General features: G+C 37.1%; 1 protein-coding gene and 1 long non-coding RNA gene across 4 annotated transcripts in view; both read right to left on the bottom strand.

The window, feature by feature from the left end:
- Positions 1-18,086, bottom strand: part of LOC126927220 (uncharacterized) — a 119,887-nt gene extending 101,801 nt beyond the window's left edge. Inside the window, exons 1-3 of one of the 2 annotated variants that reach the window (XM_050743498.1) lie at positions 17,897-18,085; positions 15,604-15,770; positions 14,293-14,691 (exon numbers count right to left, since the gene is read on the bottom strand). In XM_050743498.1, the coding sequence (XP_050599455.1) occupies positions 14,422-14,691; positions 15,604-15,770; positions 17,897-17,957 (498 nt within the window). In that variant the 5' untranslated portion in view covers positions 17,958-18,085 and the 3' untranslated portion in view covers positions 14,293-14,421. Of the gene's footprint in view, positions 1-14,292; positions 14,692-15,603; positions 15,771-17,896 lie in introns of those variants that run through there. The other variant, XM_050743499.1, reaches the window with a different exon arrangement.
- LOC126927236 (uncharacterized) lies at positions 6,882-9,257 on the bottom strand. 2 transcript variants are annotated; one of them, XR_007715299.1, is made up of 4 exons: positions 8,976-9,257; positions 8,197-8,321; positions 7,636-7,728; positions 6,882-7,001 (listed from the first exon to the last, which is right to left on the bottom strand). It is a non-coding gene; the product is annotated as an uncharacterized LOC126927236 (long non-coding RNA). The 2 variants fall into 2 exon arrangements; XR_007715300.1 differs by lacking the exon at positions 6,882-7,001 and adding an exon at positions 7,312-7,482.
- Positions 18,087-18,539: the final 453 nt, after the last annotated feature.

Below are 18,539 nucleotides of genomic sequence, written 5' to 3' on the forward strand. Positions count from 1 at the left end.
AAACACTCCCAGACCACCAATTCGGCTTCCGAAAACAACACTCAACAGTAGAGCAAATCCACTGCATAACCCACATGATCAGCCAAACCCTTGAAAAGAAAAAATACTGTTCAGCGGTATTCCTAGACATCCAACAGGCATTCGACAAAGTATGGCATGAAGGGCTACTCTACAAGATCAAAAAGATCCTACCCCATCCATACTACTCCATCTTAAAATCCTACCTAACCAACAGACAATTCATAGTTAAATGCCTAGGCGCCTCTTCCGCAACATTCCCAATAGAATCCGGCATACCCCAAGGTAGTGTCCTCGGACCCCTACTGTTCTCCATCTACACTGCCGACTTACCTATATCAAACGAGGTAACAATAGCAACATTTGCCGACAACACAGCACTATTAGCTACACACGCAGACCCGGCAATTGCCTCATCCACTCTCCAGCGAAGTCTCGACTCCATGGAAAAGTGGTTCCAAAAATGGGGTTTTAAAATAAACGAAAAAAAATCCTCCCGTGTAACCTTCACGCTCCGAAAACAAACCTGCCCCCAGGTCACCATTAACAACGCAATAATCCCAAGCAAGGACTCCGTAAGATACCTGAGCATGACCCTGGACAGGAGGCTAACTTGGAAAAAACATATCTCAGAGAAATCAAAGCAATTGAAGGAAAAACTAAGAAAATTCTATTGGCTCACGGGCCGACGCTCCAAACTAAACATACAGAACAAAATAACCCTCTACAAGGCCGTAATAAAACCTGTCTGGACCTACGGAATCCAACTATGGGGAACAGCAAGTAATTCCAACATTGAAATACTCCAACGCTTCCAATCGAAAACGCTAAGATCCCTATTAAATGCACCCTGGTATGTTACCAACGAAACAATCCACCGCGACCTCAAAATATCTACAGTCAAAGATGAAATACACAAGTTCAGAAGCAGATATAACACGATGAACAAGAGTCAACAACCACAACAACCCACTAGTCACCCAACTACTGGACACGACGGACCAGATCCGCAGACTAAAAAGAAAATACCCTCTAGATTAAATCCTTAGTTTCTACTAGAACCAACAATATAAAACTATTATAATCCATGTCATTGTATCACGCCAAACTAAGTTACTGAAAATTCTCAACGAGAATTGATTGTAAATATTCTAATAAATAAAAAAAAAAACATCTTCTCAATTGCGCTACCAAATACCTGCGGACAAAATTGTTCTTATAAATTTATGAATATTATGTGTTTACGTATTTGAATGAAAAGTGTTTTTCTTCACTTCACTTCAATGTAACGAGACGTGTCTATCATGATTACACCGGTAAAAATTGAGACTAATTTGGAAATATATATATGGAAGCTAGAAGATGCTTATTGCAGACGTACACATAGCAAAAAACTAATGTACAATGTAAAGAGTATTTTTAAACATATGATTGATTAGGGGTAAAAATGCTCCTACTAAAAATATTGTGACTTATTTATACAATACATAATTAACTGTCCAAATACCGATGGTAATCAATAAGCATCTTATAATTCCTATTTACATTTGTTTCAAAAGTTTCTTTCGTTTCATAAGGAAATAATAGATGCACGACACTTTTTGTTTTATATTATTCTATCGATTTATGTATGATCTATTTTGTAGTAATAGAACAAAACGAAAGAAACTTTTGAGACAGCCTAATGCATCTTGAAATTCATGAAAAGCTTCAACAAAATATTCATGGAAAGTTCCTGTAAGCGTCCGAGTACTTTCGTGAGCCGTTATATGTATAATAATTCGTTACAATGTTAGTGATAGCTTGGAAAGTGAACTATTTTTATTATACATCTTTTTACTGTCCATATTACGCTCATAGATACTCTAAAACGCCGCGATACTAACTCTTATCTATCATGTTTACGAATGCCTATAATTTGTGAAACCGCTTCTGATTTTACGGAAATTTTGCAGTTGCTTGATGAATGAAACAGATTTGTTAAGAGAATCACATGTTATAGATACCTGAACTGTGATTTATTTAATATATCTTTTCTGATTTGTTATCCTGCAACATTTCCATGTTTTACGAAGCTTTAAATTAAATTTCACAAGTTTATTTTCCTTAAGCTAAAGACGATGCTGGTGAAATATTTATTTCTGAAGTAAAAAGTAAAAATATAGCTTACATATTGCTTGTATTTAATCATGTATTACGATTAATCCTGTTGCGATACTCGTATATTTCAGTTAGGCTCTGGTTTTAGTAAACAAGAAAGATGTATAATATCTTAAGAGGATGTTTAGCATGAAATCATGCTAATAAGAAGTTTTTCATGTTTTTCTTCAGGCTTAAAATATTTTTTAATGTTGTGAAAAAATTGGGTTGAAAATGAATAAAAGGGTGCAACAGGGTATTTAAACAAACTAATGTCTCTTATATGAATAAGTCGAGTGATATGCTGTAAATTATTTTCACAAAAAGACACCCATTTTTATTATTGTTTTCTAAACAAAATTCAATATGATTTGTTATACCTGTAATAGGAAGTTTCTTTAACTAACATTTAGTTATCGATCCTATTTTTATTGAAGTTTAACAATACTGTTCAATGTTAATAATTATTAATTTATAAGTGAAGGGTAATTCCAACGAAGAAAGATATCATTTGCAAACAAATAGTTTCAGATGAAATCAGCATTGGTACTGTAAATTTAAGATATTATAAATCTAATATGTATTGTATCGCAAAGCGGGATTCATGATGAAAAATTAAATATAAAAGTCCATGAAATTTCGCAAATTTAAACATCTCAGTTGATACAGCTTTAATAAATGTGGACAAAAGTTTAGTCTATTTTTATATTTAAATAACGCATGATATTTAATTCTACAGTATAATTAAACAAAGATTCGAAGCTGAAAATTTCGAAATATAATTGAACAATATATCGTACAATAAATGTTATATGATGTTCTGTAAAGGAGAATTGCATTTTTATGAAGAGGATCAAAGATAAAAGAGATTTTTGTTGAACGATACGACCGTTTCGAAATTCCATTTTGATCTTGTGTATGTATAGTGTATCTCGTACAAAAGATATTACAACAAGCGTCCAGTCATAATGTGAAACATTAATCAAAATTTCTAATCTCGAGTGTTTCAAGCCCCAGAACTCATCTTAATAAATATAAGAAGGACAGATTAAATTCAATCTTATTTTTCTAATTTTCTCGTTAATAATTAAATATGAGCATCAATCAATCAATAGTTCATAATGCACGGTATAATGCGTGTATAACATTCATCTGATTTCAATTAACTTACGTTTAAGCAAAATAATTATTCGAACTAGTTTATCATTCACATTATTACACATTTTAATTGTATATATATCTAGTACAACATAGAAAGGATGTTTTAGGATTATGAGTATTCCTTTAATTTTTAAGAAGAACAATAAGTATGCATAGTATTTCTTTTATCTCATATTCTAATTTCACCACATTGAATTTTCTAAAGAAAGATGATCTATTTATTTTAGATAACGCAAATCCTTTATTTTAGATATGCAAAGTCAAATATATTTTTGTCAATAAAGACACAAAAAATCTTAGATGTCTAAATGTCAGCTTTAAGAACAGTAGACTTGCCTGCCTTCAAACTTAAATGTCCTTTCCAGTAGTAAAACTTAAAATGACATTAACAACGGCAGTAATATTTACGCCTACAGATGGAGGATATTAGACTTCGATTAAAATACAAGTAGCTCAATAAATATGAGTCTAAGTACGATGGTTAAAGAATAACGATTCGTCATTCTTTATTCCAGCGCTTAATGCTATCCTTCTTTCAACAAATACAATCCTAGAACAATGCCGCTGAAGAGAAATGTTATGCGTGAATTTATTTGCCTTTGCGGGACGAAGGTATATTAAATTATTAAATGAAAATATTAAATGAAAATGAATATGTATAATTGTGTGTATAAAAATTGATATATGTATGTATGTATAAAATATATATATGTATGTATATATATATATATATATATATATGTCGGGTTGGCGTTAACATTAGAGTTAGGTTTAAGGGCGTGAAACGAATCCCTATTGGCGCTAGACGTGATCGTTATGCAATAGAGGAGATATTTACTAGTGCAAATATGACTATGATGGAATTGGACAAGTAATCGCGATAATTAGATACTCGAGAAGCAAATGACAATGATCCTAGGCTCAATAACGAATCCGCGGTCAACGGGATGACGAACTTTACCCTTCGTTAGCGTCTAAGTTACACTGTATGTTAGAGCAAGGGGCAATTATTACGTATACGAAAGACAGGTCGATTGCCGATGAGATGGCACTAGAGAGAGTGGCTCTCCGTCGCGGTGACGCTGTCGAAGAAATCTATGATGGGTGTGCCTAAGGGCACGATCATGAGAGTCCCAAGAGATCATCGGATTCGCGGAGAAAAGTCTTCGTTCGAAGGGTGAGGGAAATTGAAGTTGCTGTTAATTGGTCAATTTCCATGTTGGTGGTTAGAGAAAGATATTAGCTGTCCTTGGAAAAAGTTGCTAGCGGGAAGCGTCGTTCGTGGAAGGATAGATTTCTCTTATCTTCCCGTAGTTGGGGCACAGGCTATTTGTCTATTTGAAAGACTTTGTATAATTGAAACTTAATATTCGTAGCCGGTCCTCGCCCAGCTAAACATATACTGTGAAGATGCGTTGGCATCTGGCAATCATCTTACCCGAAGGACAAAGTCTGCGTGTGGCGAGCCACGGGGCAGAAACCATTGAAACGTTTACCGTCGTGCCCTGTCCCAAGTATTTCTTTTAAGAAGAGCTATAGAATTACTTCATGCCTTTGTTAGACAAAACGTTCATCCCTTTGACCGCGGCTACGTTCGGCGACTGATTGTCGCCTCGAGCCCGAGCTCACTATCATAAATCTCAAATAAATACAGTCAGATCGAATGACAACAGTTTCTTAATATGGCTATGGTGAAATCTAAATTTCAATACTAGGGGTCTTCCCAAAGTTCCAAAGGGAAGGTTCCGGTATTCTTTCATCTCCGACATATATATATTATTATAATGACTTATTTTAATAATGACTTAATTTGTATAGTAAAAACAGCTAAAATCTCATGTAAGATTGTTGGGATGTTACGTGATATTTCTGTTGCATCATTGATTATCGTTATACTTTGAAAAATAATTAAGGAAGCGAACAATGCGTGGACGATTATGGTAGTTTTATTAATAAACGAACGTTTAATAGAGAATATGGATTTACTGGATAAATAAATGTTTCATTAAATGTAACTGTTACGTGCAGAATAATATGTTGTTACATGTATGAACTAAAGTTGATGTAATACGCATATTATATTTATGGTTTGAAAGAATTAATAAAATCTGCTGAGATTCAAACGTATGCTCTCCCTTTTATTCTATGAGAATTAAACATTTAGAAGATTTTATGAAAATGCACTAAACAATCAGAAGCATCTGTTTCTCCTTTTCTTTTTCTTTTTTTTTTTTTAAATATGTTGATTGCCACGCGATTTTTATACTTATTTTGACTTGGATAGATAGATTAAAGCGTACCATACCAAGACATTTCATTCTTGCAAAATATTCTAGTCTATTTGCGTACCTAAACACCTAAACACCTAAACACCTAAACACTCAACGTGTTGAAGAATTTCTGTGCAAAACAATTCCATCGCTTTGTCACGCTTAACGGCTCAATCATCGAAACATGTATCATAACGCACGAATTATGATAAAAAAGAAACTGTCTTTCGAATAAAAGCAATCCGTTTGCCAGGTGCGCTTAAGGATGTACAGGACGTCGACGGAGCAAGTGTACGAAATACAGCCGCTGGAGGGTAACAGTTCCGCTCAACGTTACACTCAACAGCCGAAACAACGATTCTCTGAAATGCCTACTCCGTCGGTTTCGCCGACGTCTTCTCTCCGAAAGCGCGTCTCGGAACTGCCAAGAGCCGCGAGTGCATCCGTTTCCGGTGCTGCGGGCATTGTCTGCTCTAATACGGATCTGATATCGATCCTAAGCTCGTTAGCGTCTTCCGCGACGGAAATCAACCGATGCGGCGAGGAAGCGCCGAGTTCGCGGGACGATAGCAAATCAAACTGGCCCGGAAAAACGACCGAACAGAAAGGAAGTCGATCGAAGAGCTTCCGTTCCAATAGCTTCGACGTGTCGACATTGCACGGAGCTAAAAGTAAGCTTAGCGGATCCTCGAAAGCCGCTATTTCGACCTTTATGGCACCGTCGAATTGGTTCACGAAGAGACACCAACCGATGTCGAAGAAGCCGGAAGATTTAGTAACGGCCAGTTTAAGTCTCAAGTTCGATAAATCGAAGGTAGTGAAGGCGGTGAAGGAAACGTTGGATAAAAAGTCCCCTAATAGCGAGGTCAAACACAAAGTTGTATGGGACAACACTAGTGGAACCAAAGTGGACGCTCAGCTAGGTTGTATTTCTCGTTACGATATCGTTTCTTGTTTAAGAGCCATCGTAGGTGGAAGGAGGAATGCAAGAACGCACATAATACGCAAAAATCTATGGCAGATTCAAAGTACAGTACTCGTTGTGATATTCGGTAAAGATAATAAGTTCTCCTATGGAGATTTCATTTTTCAAATTATTCTCGTACAAGTACGTATTTGCATAAATAAATAACACACGGTCTCTGCGTAAATACCCAGGCCAGTTATAAATATTTCAGTTTACCAACGATATCTCAACATGTGGGACACTCACATGTGTGCTACTTCGTGAGCGATGATGAAGGCGCTGGTCAAGCCTTCGTCTCGATTTAACGCGCACGATCTCGAAGGACCTCCTATATCCAATCGCGTCAACCATACAGCAACATCGTGATTTACGTCCTTCGAGGACAGCATCTTTCTGTTCCATTTGTTCACGTTCTCGAGAGATCGTCTGGCATCGCCACGGCGGACCTACGACGATTTATTAATATTTTCTTAATAAAAGCTAGCAAATATTACGAATATATTATATTTATTATTACATCATGCATTATATACTATATATAAATATTCGTCAATGATAATAAATATATGTGCAAGTAATCGTGTTGTTGATTGTAATCAAATGTAACTTGTAACGCTATTAGTATTTTAATCTTCCTGAAAAATGTTGAAATGTTGATTCAACAGCAGAGAAGAATAGCAGAAAAAGAAAAGTAAAAGGAATCGCAAGTGTCGTATATCAATGATATTATCATAGGTCTATAACATTAAATTAAGATTCTTAAGAGATGAAAAAGGTTTAATAGTCGATTATACAGATATTTCGGATACACGATAAATGCGAGGTTTGTCAATGATCCGTGAAAATTGTTTGTTTGGAAATTTGTTTCCAAGGGATCGTTCACGGTTGTCCAATTTAACAAAATGGAACTCGTTGCATTTTATCGACCTAAAACGTCATGCGCAGATATTTTGACCTATATAATTTATATACCATACACTGTACAGATAAGTAGAAAATAAAATAATTGACACTCGCATATGCGTATCTCAGATAGTTACTACTTTAGTTAAATGATTTAATTTAATGGAAATCGCTTACCATAACGTCTCGTTTTTCCGCGTATAAAATCATTCGTACGATCACTAGAATCATGTTGGATTCGAGCGATGGGTCCATGTAAATTGCACTGACCTAGGATTAAAATACGTACGAAAATGTAACAGGCGTTAAAACAGTATTACAGCCTTACAAATAAATTATTATTCAAAACTCTCGTAAATACATCGTATCTTATATAATTTTCCTAAAAAATTAATTTTATTCGTTATATTTATCTTAGGAAATGTACGTTATTAATCTCAACAGCATTGGAAAACCAATTACCGAATGGCTGAAATTAATCGATTACAAAATTCCATTACGGATAAATTATTTGCAGAACTCTTTAAAAGATACGTGTAAGCTTTGAACAGTGTAAACAGAAAATACAGAGCTTCCATCCGAGTATACGATCGAGATGTTTGAAAGCAAGTAGCGTACCTTGAAAATACAGAGATACGCATAACTCTGCCCTATGTTTCCCGGCTGCTCGCGTACATATGTAGGAGGAGGTATTCTATATCTAAGTATAATAACAGAATTTCGTTTGGTATTACTTACGATGTTTAAAAGAGCCAAGATATATTGCTGTACTCGAATTCCATGAAAATCTACCACGGAGTAATCAGCAGCTATTCCAAGCTCTAGCCATCGTGGCGGCGAATCCTTAGCAGTTGGTCTTTTCTCTAGAAATGACTTATCTTAGAAATCGACTTATCTTCCACGAAATTAGAAAGTCTACTCGACTCGACTTGATAGCTTAAACGCATGATTATTAAAAGCATAAATTAATATCTACGAGCAAGTATTCGTGGAATAATTATTATGATATAAATAATTATTTCAAAAGTATAATTTCAAAAATATCAATTCGGTATCACCGTGAATTTCATCCTGCAAATTTCTTTAAAATTCTTGACAAATTTTGGTAAACGTATTCCTCCAGCAAATTTGTCTATTTTTCTATTTTTTTACATTAAATTAGGCAAGATAGATAAAGATTCGTGCAATGGACAATATACATATGTGTAATAGACAGGGAATAATAAAATAAATTAAAAACAGCGAAATATAGATGAACGTGTAGAAGATCAAGCGAGAGTGGAACGCAATAGGGAGAATAATTGTAAACCGAGTTCCTTTTAAGGCTGAAGGTAAGCTATTCTTATATTACATGCTGTTATTATTACTTTTGTACACGATAGATTGGAATATCAGTACAATTTCTTTCTTTCAGTAATATTCGATGATTCGTTAATTTATTAACCGCTATATTGTACGTGGTAAGTAGAAAAGCAACGATTGTACAAGAATGGCATTTGGAAAAATATTTGACTTACTTGATAATCTGTTCCTTTGCCATTTAGGACCAGAGAAGTATCCAATTTCCTCGGGATTTGTTATTTTATATAGGTTGGGGTTGATAATCAATCTCGGATCCACTCGGATTGGTTATCACACCTTTTATTTTCTCTCTTATACAAAACACCAAATCACACAGCAAACGTCTAAACTCTCCCAATGCGTCTTAGCAATTAAGGCGTGGTCGACTCCTATGACAAAAGAGCGTCGTTAGGAGTCGTACCAACATAACCCTAGTAACCTTTTAGTAACTAGCGGTCATACCAACTGAGCATTTCTCAACAGGATTTACGTCGATCGATAATTCTTCCACCATTGTATCGTTGTATTCTGTGGAGACATCGTCTTTTTCATCGTATAGAATCAATTTCTCAGCTTTTGGATATTCCACGTCGAAGACGTCACCGGAAAGATTATAAAATCCCTGAACATCGTGGCTTAAGGAATCGCGTTTGCTTCGTTTCGACTTTCTCTTACTTTCTACAACTTCAAATTTATTCGATTTCCCTGTAACCGAATTATCAACGTTTTACCACGTTTGCCTGTCTTATCTTCGCTATTCTCGTTACGGATAAAATGAAAAAATAGTTGCAAAATTTCTGAAATTGTAAATACGACCAGACTGGAACGTATCAACGACATATACGGTGTCACAAAATTGTGACAAGTCAATATTCCAGTTGTTAGTTTGTTGAATTTACGCCACCGCTGATTAAACGTATCACGCTTTAATAGAAAATTCAATTTCCCAGCGGGGAAAATGGAATTTTGCGCTAATTAAAGTATTGCGCTTTTGTACAAAATTCCATTGTTTTCTGTTGCCCGCGAAAATGCAATTTTACGACGGACATTTCAGACAAATTTCCATCAGACGGCTTTCCATCCGTAAAAAAGAATGCTATCTATAAAAGTGTCAATGGAAATTGATCAAAGTAACGTCAAACAAACCCGTTTAAACAGCGAGGTAAATAGACCAATTGCTTTTAACAAAACCTGTATCGTTGCTCTTAACCGTTTCACTTTTAAATATCAATCGGCGCTGTTCCTCATTAAAATTTCGATTCAAATCGAACGAGAAATACAGCGTAACACTTGGAATTTTCTATCGTTTCTCAACCATACTTCGAACATTTACGTCGCATTCTTCGATTCATAGGATCGCGATGTTGGATTCTTCGATTTCGATACAAAAACGTTTCACAGATTTCGACGCGGGCAATTTAATTAAGAGAACAAATAATTTGTTTATAAACTGCCAATTACGTGCCTTGAATTTCCGATATATGCAATAAATTTCATTGCTACTTGACCTAAGTGGGTCATAAAGTTGCAACCGTGTAAACCGTGCCACGTAATTTTATTGCATTCAATTTTCCACGTTTCCAACAATTTATCAAATTAGAATTTATCCGCGCATCGTACGAAATTTTTCATAAAAATTGATTAATAATAGTAGATATATAGCTCCTCGTATTCGTAAAACAGATTTTTAATCTGTAAACAACGAGTCGTGGTAATTACGATACGATCGATTTTCAACTTAGCAAAATTTGTTTCCATTTAACATTCACATCCAGATTGTATTTCCTTTGTAATAAATTAATTATATAATTAAATAAATTTATTATTCGAACCGATATTCAGATACAGTTCGAGTATACTTGATAAATTTTCAGACTCGATTCTCCAAGTCGAAAATGAGAACGTTTTATCCTATACTTTTTCTTCATCCCCTTGACCGCGGATTCGTTAGTGAGCCCAGGATCATTGTCATTAGCTTCTCGAGTACCTAATTATCCGATTACTTGTCCAATTCCATCATAGTCATATTTGCACTAGTAAATATCTCCTTTATTGCATAATGATCACGTCTAGCGCCAATAGGGATTCGTTCCACGCCCTCAATCCTAACTCAAATCTTAACGCCGACCCGACATATATATATATATATATATTCGTTTGTACTACGATTACTCTCATACTCTATGTATGGTATTATAATATCGACGCTATCAGTTCTTACAGTATCACGATCAGAGTCAATTTTAGAATAGAAGAAGCAATTAACGGCGGATCGCAAAGTAAGAAGCTTATAACATAATTGGCAAGGAAGTCGATAAATCGATCAACCAATCACCTACATCCAACCGTCTAACGAAAGATGAAAAGCCATCGCGATAACGATCCTTCTCACCTGCAGGATTTTCCGGATTCACAGACACGAAGCTCGAATTATTCCTGATCGACCACCACTTTTCGTTTTTCGGCTGAAACATCACATGCTGGCCATTCGTCAGCGGCTGAACGAAGAACGATCTCTGCCCGATCAACATCAAGGCGTACACTTCTTCTTCGCATATCGTCACGACGACGAAGGAACTCGCGTCTCCTTCCAAGCTGCCTTGTCGAAGATCGCAGTTCGCCTTGGCGTTACGTCGCTCGGACTTGGTTTTACCCTGACGCACCCAATTCACGGTGAAATTCGACGACAGTATCAATCGATCGTTGGCCATGGTCCTTAAGGTCCAGTTGCTGATCTCGAGGAACACCGGCTCTTAGTGGAGATACTCGCGCCAAGTTTCTCGGTCTTCGTGGGTCGATCTTCTGTTCCGCGCGCTCTCATTCGGGATCACTCGAGGGTAAACGATCTCGTACTCCTGCAAGCTTTGCAGAAAGTCGCTCATTCGCGACTTAGTAGCGATCGTGCCGAGCAGCCACGTGGCGAGGAGAAAACTGGGAAGTTTCGATCGCGTCATGTCTCGCGCGCTTTGATCGAAATTTCAATAGGATTTTCTGGCTACCCAGAACTCGCCAGGCATGCTCGTTCACTCGCAGACGTAGTTATCGCGATGAAAGCAGCTAATTCGCAGACCCGATATTCTCATTTCATTTCGCCGGTTCGTAACGCTTTCGAAACGCCGTGTCATATAGACGCGGATGCGACGATACTCTCGCGTTCTAACATTTTCAATGTCTCGCGCTTTATCACGTAGCTCGCGCGGAAGTAATACGAAGGTGAATCGTTGGTTTTAATACACAGGGTGTTGTTTAATCGATCTTATAATGGAGAAGGGAACGATTCTACGGTACACCAGAGATGAAATGAAATCATAGAATGCAGTGGTTTTGTAGGTAGTGCTTTATCGAAAAGATTAACCGTGAATATTTGCTCGACCTATTTATACCAAATTGATACAGAATCTTAAAATACAGACGAATCTTTCTCAATTTCCTTCGATCATCGTCTCTAGGCGTTCGAAACTGCCTCGTTGAATTCGAACGTTCGTCGATTTCCTTCGACGTCTTTCAATTTCTTCTTTTTTCAATCGCCGTTCGCCTTCTCAAAGCTGTCTTCGAACAGAATTCTTAGAACGACTTCCAATTCCTTTCGATTCGTCCAATCGTTTAGCTTTACGAAACTGTTTCGCTAAACTCCTTTTTCCACTGTACTTGCGTATCGTAACCAACTCGTGGGCGGTAACTCGCGTCGATTAACGATTCACCACCAGTAAAGTAACCGGGAATGCAGCAAACTAGTAGTCGGTAGAACGAAGCGGAACGTAAGTGGAGCGAGCGATAAGAGCGATCGCGACAATCGCACGCCTCGCCGTGCGATTCCCACACGAACGAATCATCAAATTCGAGCCAAAGATTCTCACCAACTCGAAGATTCGCGCCAGTATTTTCCACGCGCGCGTCACAGAAATTCGAACGACTTTCGCGAAAAGGACGGAAGGATAAGACGATCGATCGGATCTCGGGTCGATCGCGATACCCCCGGACAGAAGGTTTCGACGAAAAAGTGGAGTAGACGCGACGAAGGAGCGTCGTGCAGCAACTGGTGGCCAATTTATTCACCACGTGCCGTATGAATTTAATTTTCTTTCGCGCAAGAACGATCCACCATCGGAGAAAGTAGAATATAATTAATTTCGATCTCGTGTCGATCGCGACGTTCCGGATGGAACGTTTCGCCGAAGAGGTGGAATAAACGCGACGAAGGAGCGTCGTGCAGCAACCGGTGGCCATTTTTTCCACCACGTGGCACCACGTGGAAATTTAAACGTTTTCCATGAAAATGATGCACCATCGGTAAAAGTAAAATACGATAATTAATCGGTCGTCGAGTCGAACGTGATATTCCGGATAAAATTTTTCGATGAAAAAAGTGGAGTAAACGCGACGAACGAGCTTCGTGCTACGACTGGCAGCCACATGGAGGGATGAACGCGGCTGGAAACGCACGCGAGTGCAGCGGCGAATTGTGCGTAAGAGTAAGCGCGAACGCGAGACTGGAAAAAGCACCAGCGCTTACCGCCCACTGAAGTTCTAATAATGGCAGCTTTATGTGCAATCACCGAGAAACGAGGATGCTGGCGAACGCATTGTTCGACCCCGACCGAGACGATTTAACAAGGGCCGAGGATTTCATCTTGAACGTTGCTCTTGTCACGACCGGCATACTTCAAATCCGATGGACCGATGATGGAGATAGAGATGTGGCGGCCTTGGCGACAATGTTGTGTACAATTTTCTAATGTTATGTGTCCACGAGAAAATTCCCATTCTATTGGGTTTTCTCAAAAGTTTCTTTCGTTTTATAAGGAAGTGACAGATGCACATCATTTTTTGTGTTACATTATGATCCATTTTGTTCTATTAGTAGAAAACGGATCATACAAAATTCAATAAAATAATATAAAAGAAAAAATGTTGTGCATCTATTATTTTCTTATAAAACAGACAGAGACTTTTGGAACAACCTAATATGTTTCTCATTGACATCCTTGGGAATTAAGTAGAGGATAATGGAAAAATGGAAATCGATAAAAAGTATTTATTATTATATCGAGAGTTTTAATGAGTTTTTTTTTTTTTAGAAAAGTTTGTTACTTTATACAATTTATTGGTAGTGTATTGCTATATCAATTTTTCTAAAATTTACAATTTAAATTACATTGGTTCGTTGAACGATCGAGTAATAACTTAGCAGTGTTTTAAATCTCATTCTCGTAGATTTGATTGTATTTGTAATTATTATAATTATGAGCATCGTATTCTTAAGAACATCCCCTTTTTACATTATCAATTGTTCTTTGATTTATCGACATCATTAGAACGAGAACATCATTATTATTTCCTTATTTCTGAGCTTCGTATTATCGATATCGTCGTAATTTTATTGACTTATTAATCAATATTCATCGTAATATTATTATAAAACACATAAGGAATGAAACTCCATGTACACATTTATAAAATGAAAACAGCATTTTCATTGGTAATGCGATAAATCTTATGTATCGTGTTGTTGTGTAATATTACAGTGTATGTTACAATGTACGTATAAACGCGTTAATAGAACCAATTATTCTCATCGGCGACTAAAATGATTCACGATCGTGTGTTACTTCGTCTGCAATGTCAGGACGGATACATGATAATTGTTAATGTAATTTGTAATACTAAAGCTAGAAACAGATCGATCCCTCTTATCGTCAGATCGTTCGCAGCACCGGTACCGATATTGCAAAACGATTTCTCGCAGCAAGTGGTGCAAGCGGAGAGTTTTGTTCGTTCACCGACCACTATACATCCGGAGTCGCATTTGTTAGTACACTTTCTCTCCACCGACCAAGTTTGTGGACTAGACGTTGAATCTTCGGTGCTGGTAGTGTAAGAAAATCGCTTTACCTGAAGAGAAAGAAGCAAACGTGAAAGGAATATTTGCAGATTTTAAACTTTCACGATGTTCGTTATATGACATGTCCTAGCGGATCGCAAGAGACACTCGTACGCTAAAATATAGTATTTCTTTTAATTTTGTCCGAGTACGAGCTCATTTTGGGCGGCATTAAACCACGAACTTGATAGTATCGAGCGAAAAGAGAAAAAAGAAGACTGAAAAGAAAAGATGAGAAAGAATTCTACATGTACGTAGAATGATTCTTGATACTAAAATTAAATTAATATTTGCAACAATTCCTTGTTTCACTCTGTATGACATTTCACATTGGAACTTGTAACGAACACGAGTGAGTGTGAACGTAACATATTTTTAGTCAAGGGAATATCAATTTTCCAGAATATCTCGCATCATTTCCAGAGAATACGGCTCGTTCATGGTTAATTCGGTCGGTTAATATCGATTACGGATTTCGTAAAATTTTTGCCGTGTATGTGCAAACTGTATAATTATATCATATCCAATATCATTGTTGATTACCAATAAATAAGAAGAACAAATAAAAAATTGCATTTGCATATTCCCTCAAATGTGTACACCATGTACATATGTTCCTATAAAGCGGATTCAATTTCAATAAAGTACGTAATTATTATGAAACTGAATTGATCGACTATATTGAACATTTCCAAACACTAAAATCGCGTTATGAACGAAATGAAACTGTGGCTCTATCTTGAACAGCCTTCTCTCGCTCTCGTGTTGACGATAACTAATATCGCTTTTAGCTAGCTGTTTGCTATATTCTATTTGCTTTAAAAGCACGCGATCAAAGCAAAATATCAAACATCTGCTGAAACACGTGCGTGACCTGTGTATAATCAACAAGCGTTTGAATCGCTGTTATCATTTGTCATTACCATACAGGTCCTTTTATCACCAGTGCACTTGTGCCCGAAAGTGGTGAAGTTTCCGGTCAGATTGGCGCATCTCTCTCCATCTTCCATTGTATCACACTGATGACACCATAAATCGTTTGCTCGTTCCGACGCTGCGTGAGTTCGATGTTCCGTAGTTAACAGTTGGCCTGATCATCGGACACAATCAACCGACAAATACGTATTAATTAATAGAAATCGTGATTTATCCTAGATTTCTAAAGATTATTAAAATCGACGTAGGAATCGGACGTAAGACGTTGGGCAAATCGTTGTCTACTTTTTAATGCTTCGCATCTTTCTCTCTTTTATTTCTTAGAAATTACTTCCTTCTACTTCTTCCTTTCTTTCATTTTTCAAACAAATGTGTCGTGCTTTCATTAACGTCAGATTTTTGTACATTTTTGTAAAAATAAATAGATATTAGTCTTGACTTTTACAGACACATCGGCGATATGCGTAAGATGAAATTTCGTCGCGTTCGTTGACAAGATTGCTAGGAAGATTGCGGAAAGGGATATCATCGAGGAAATCGTCTAATAAGGTGAAACATCGGTTTAGGTTTCTTATTTACAACGGAATTCTTCGGATGTTTAGCTTTTCCGTCGAATAGCGTCTCTAACGATATTTCGCCAAATTTTCCTGCTGTTCTTGCGATACGTCCGACGGTAAGACTTGGCAAGCAAAATATCGTAAACGTATCCGGAAATTACGAAAAATTTATTTCGATTTATTTCAATTAAACGTATTCCGAGAGCAGCAAACGTATTCCTTATCCATTGGCAGGTAATCAACGAAATCATACACGGGTACTTAAAAATACCTACAGTTATGAAAGATATTTCCAAGTTCGGAAAAACGCTTCCACGCAAGTTTGACCAATCGTACCAATCCTCTAGAGTTTCAGCTTCTTAACAGATTGGATCATCTCCGAAGACTAAACAGACGGTATACGACTACGTTTGCATCTATACGACAATTGGATCTACGCAAGACTGCAGATTCGATATCCACGAAATATTCTATGTATATTTCATGAAGTTAAAAATTATACTGTTTTATTTCACATCTGGTTCCAATAGAATAAGATGGATTAAACGTAATTCAATAAAATAATTTAAAACAAAAAATGTTGTGCGTCTATTATTTCCTTATAAGATAAAAGACACTTTTGGGACGATCTTATGTTAAAAATTCTCTGTGAAAGTTGATTGTAATATTCTTCTTATCTAAAGAAAAAGAGAAAATAGAAATAGATGTATTCAGTATGAATTATTTATTTTATACATAGGAAACATAGGCAAGACGGTAAATGAAAAAGGTAGCCTCGAAATGAGAATTCATCGCGAAGCTTATCACGGAAGAAAAGTCAATTAAATGCACCGTGGACGATGATCGTTGTTTACACGATTCGTAACACAAATGGCTAACACCTACGAGTGAAGGCTTCAACAGGTGCACTTTCCTCTATATGCAGTTTATATGTAGAGGAAGATCTTCGCTATAAATAGACGAAACATCGTTCCTTCAGACATCTAGTGAAAACTCCTTCAACGAAACACGCTCCTAAAACGCAACTTGCTCGTAAAACAAATAGGGCCATGTAATTGAAAGGAACCTGGAGAAAGAAAGAGAAAAATGGGAAGAAACAGAAACTTCCATTTTCCATTACAGAAACGCTCTTTGTTAAAAGAAAAATTCCTCAAATTAAAAATTCTCATAGACGAAATACCGCCATTGTCTATCCTGGCAAATTATCTTCCGTCCTAACCAGTTACCTATTCTTGACGAGTATACTCGTCACGCGTAAAAAGCAGTTTTTGCTGTTTAAACTGCAATTTCAGCGAAAACTAAAATATATTCGTAAATTTGAAGACGTTTCGACCATTTGGAAGCCAGGACCAGGTAAAACGAACAAATGAAGAGATATAAATAATTATTATGAAAAAACTATAATACAGCGTGAACAAAGTAGTTGTTTTGTCCTTTCTAACGCATTTTAGTCGCATTAGTCGCAACGGCTAACTGGTCAATACATTGTCGAGTCGATCAACTTTGGTATTCCGATCGTATCGACGTGAAAATCGGCGTGACGAATAAGGCGCAAGAATCGTTTTCTTCTCTCGCAAATACCGAAGATGGACAACGCGTATCGGCGAATTTTTAATTTCAGAAAAATGTAATTTGATTCGTGGCGAAACGTGTGAGAAACGCGTCGAATTAAAGAGGCGAAGGTTTAAGCAGCCCGATAAAGCGAGTGAAATGCGAGGCTTACCATTGATGCTTACGACCATGGAGATAGACGCGACGATCAGGAAGTACGTGACAGGGTACATGTATCGGCCATGTTGATAACGTCTAGCGCGTCACATTCGAAAATAAATTCGGCTGTTTAAATTGCGATCGGCTGATGTCATTGGCGCATTGATCGCATGCTGGTGTATGGCAGCGAGCGCGTTGCGACGCAAAACGAGCGGATTTGGGTACAATAGGCAGCCATATTGAGAATAGCCGGAGTCTGCGCTGGATGGGTACAGCTGCTCCAGAAACCTTGAAGCCCAAGGAAAATCAATATCCATGGCAGCCGGAAGGTCCTGTTCGTTCAGCGGGAACGTTTGACGTCAAAGTTTCTGCGCATTCGCATCACACCCAGAAAAAAGAAAATTCACTGTCACTGAATCAATGATTTGTCGACACCGCAACTAAAATTCAACTTACAATGCCTCGAAAGCTAAAATAGTCCGACACTCGTCGTAAAAACATCTTTCGTTTCGTACGTTCATTCGAACGAAATAACTCGTCTGCAACTGTGGACCGAACCATTTGAATTTTGCTCGACGAGTTAGAGGAAATCTTCGAAATGTGTTATTTAAATCTTCGTTACAGGTCCAGCTAGAAAAGTTGTAAAAAGCTACCTT

This window comes from Bombus affinis, unplaced genomic scaffold (genome assembly GCF_024516045.1).
Source record: "Bombus affinis isolate iyBomAffi1 unplaced genomic scaffold, iyBomAffi1.2 ctg00000080.1, whole genome shotgun sequence".
Classification (NCBI taxonomy): Eukaryota; Metazoa; Arthropoda; class Insecta; order Hymenoptera; family Apidae; genus Bombus; species Bombus affinis.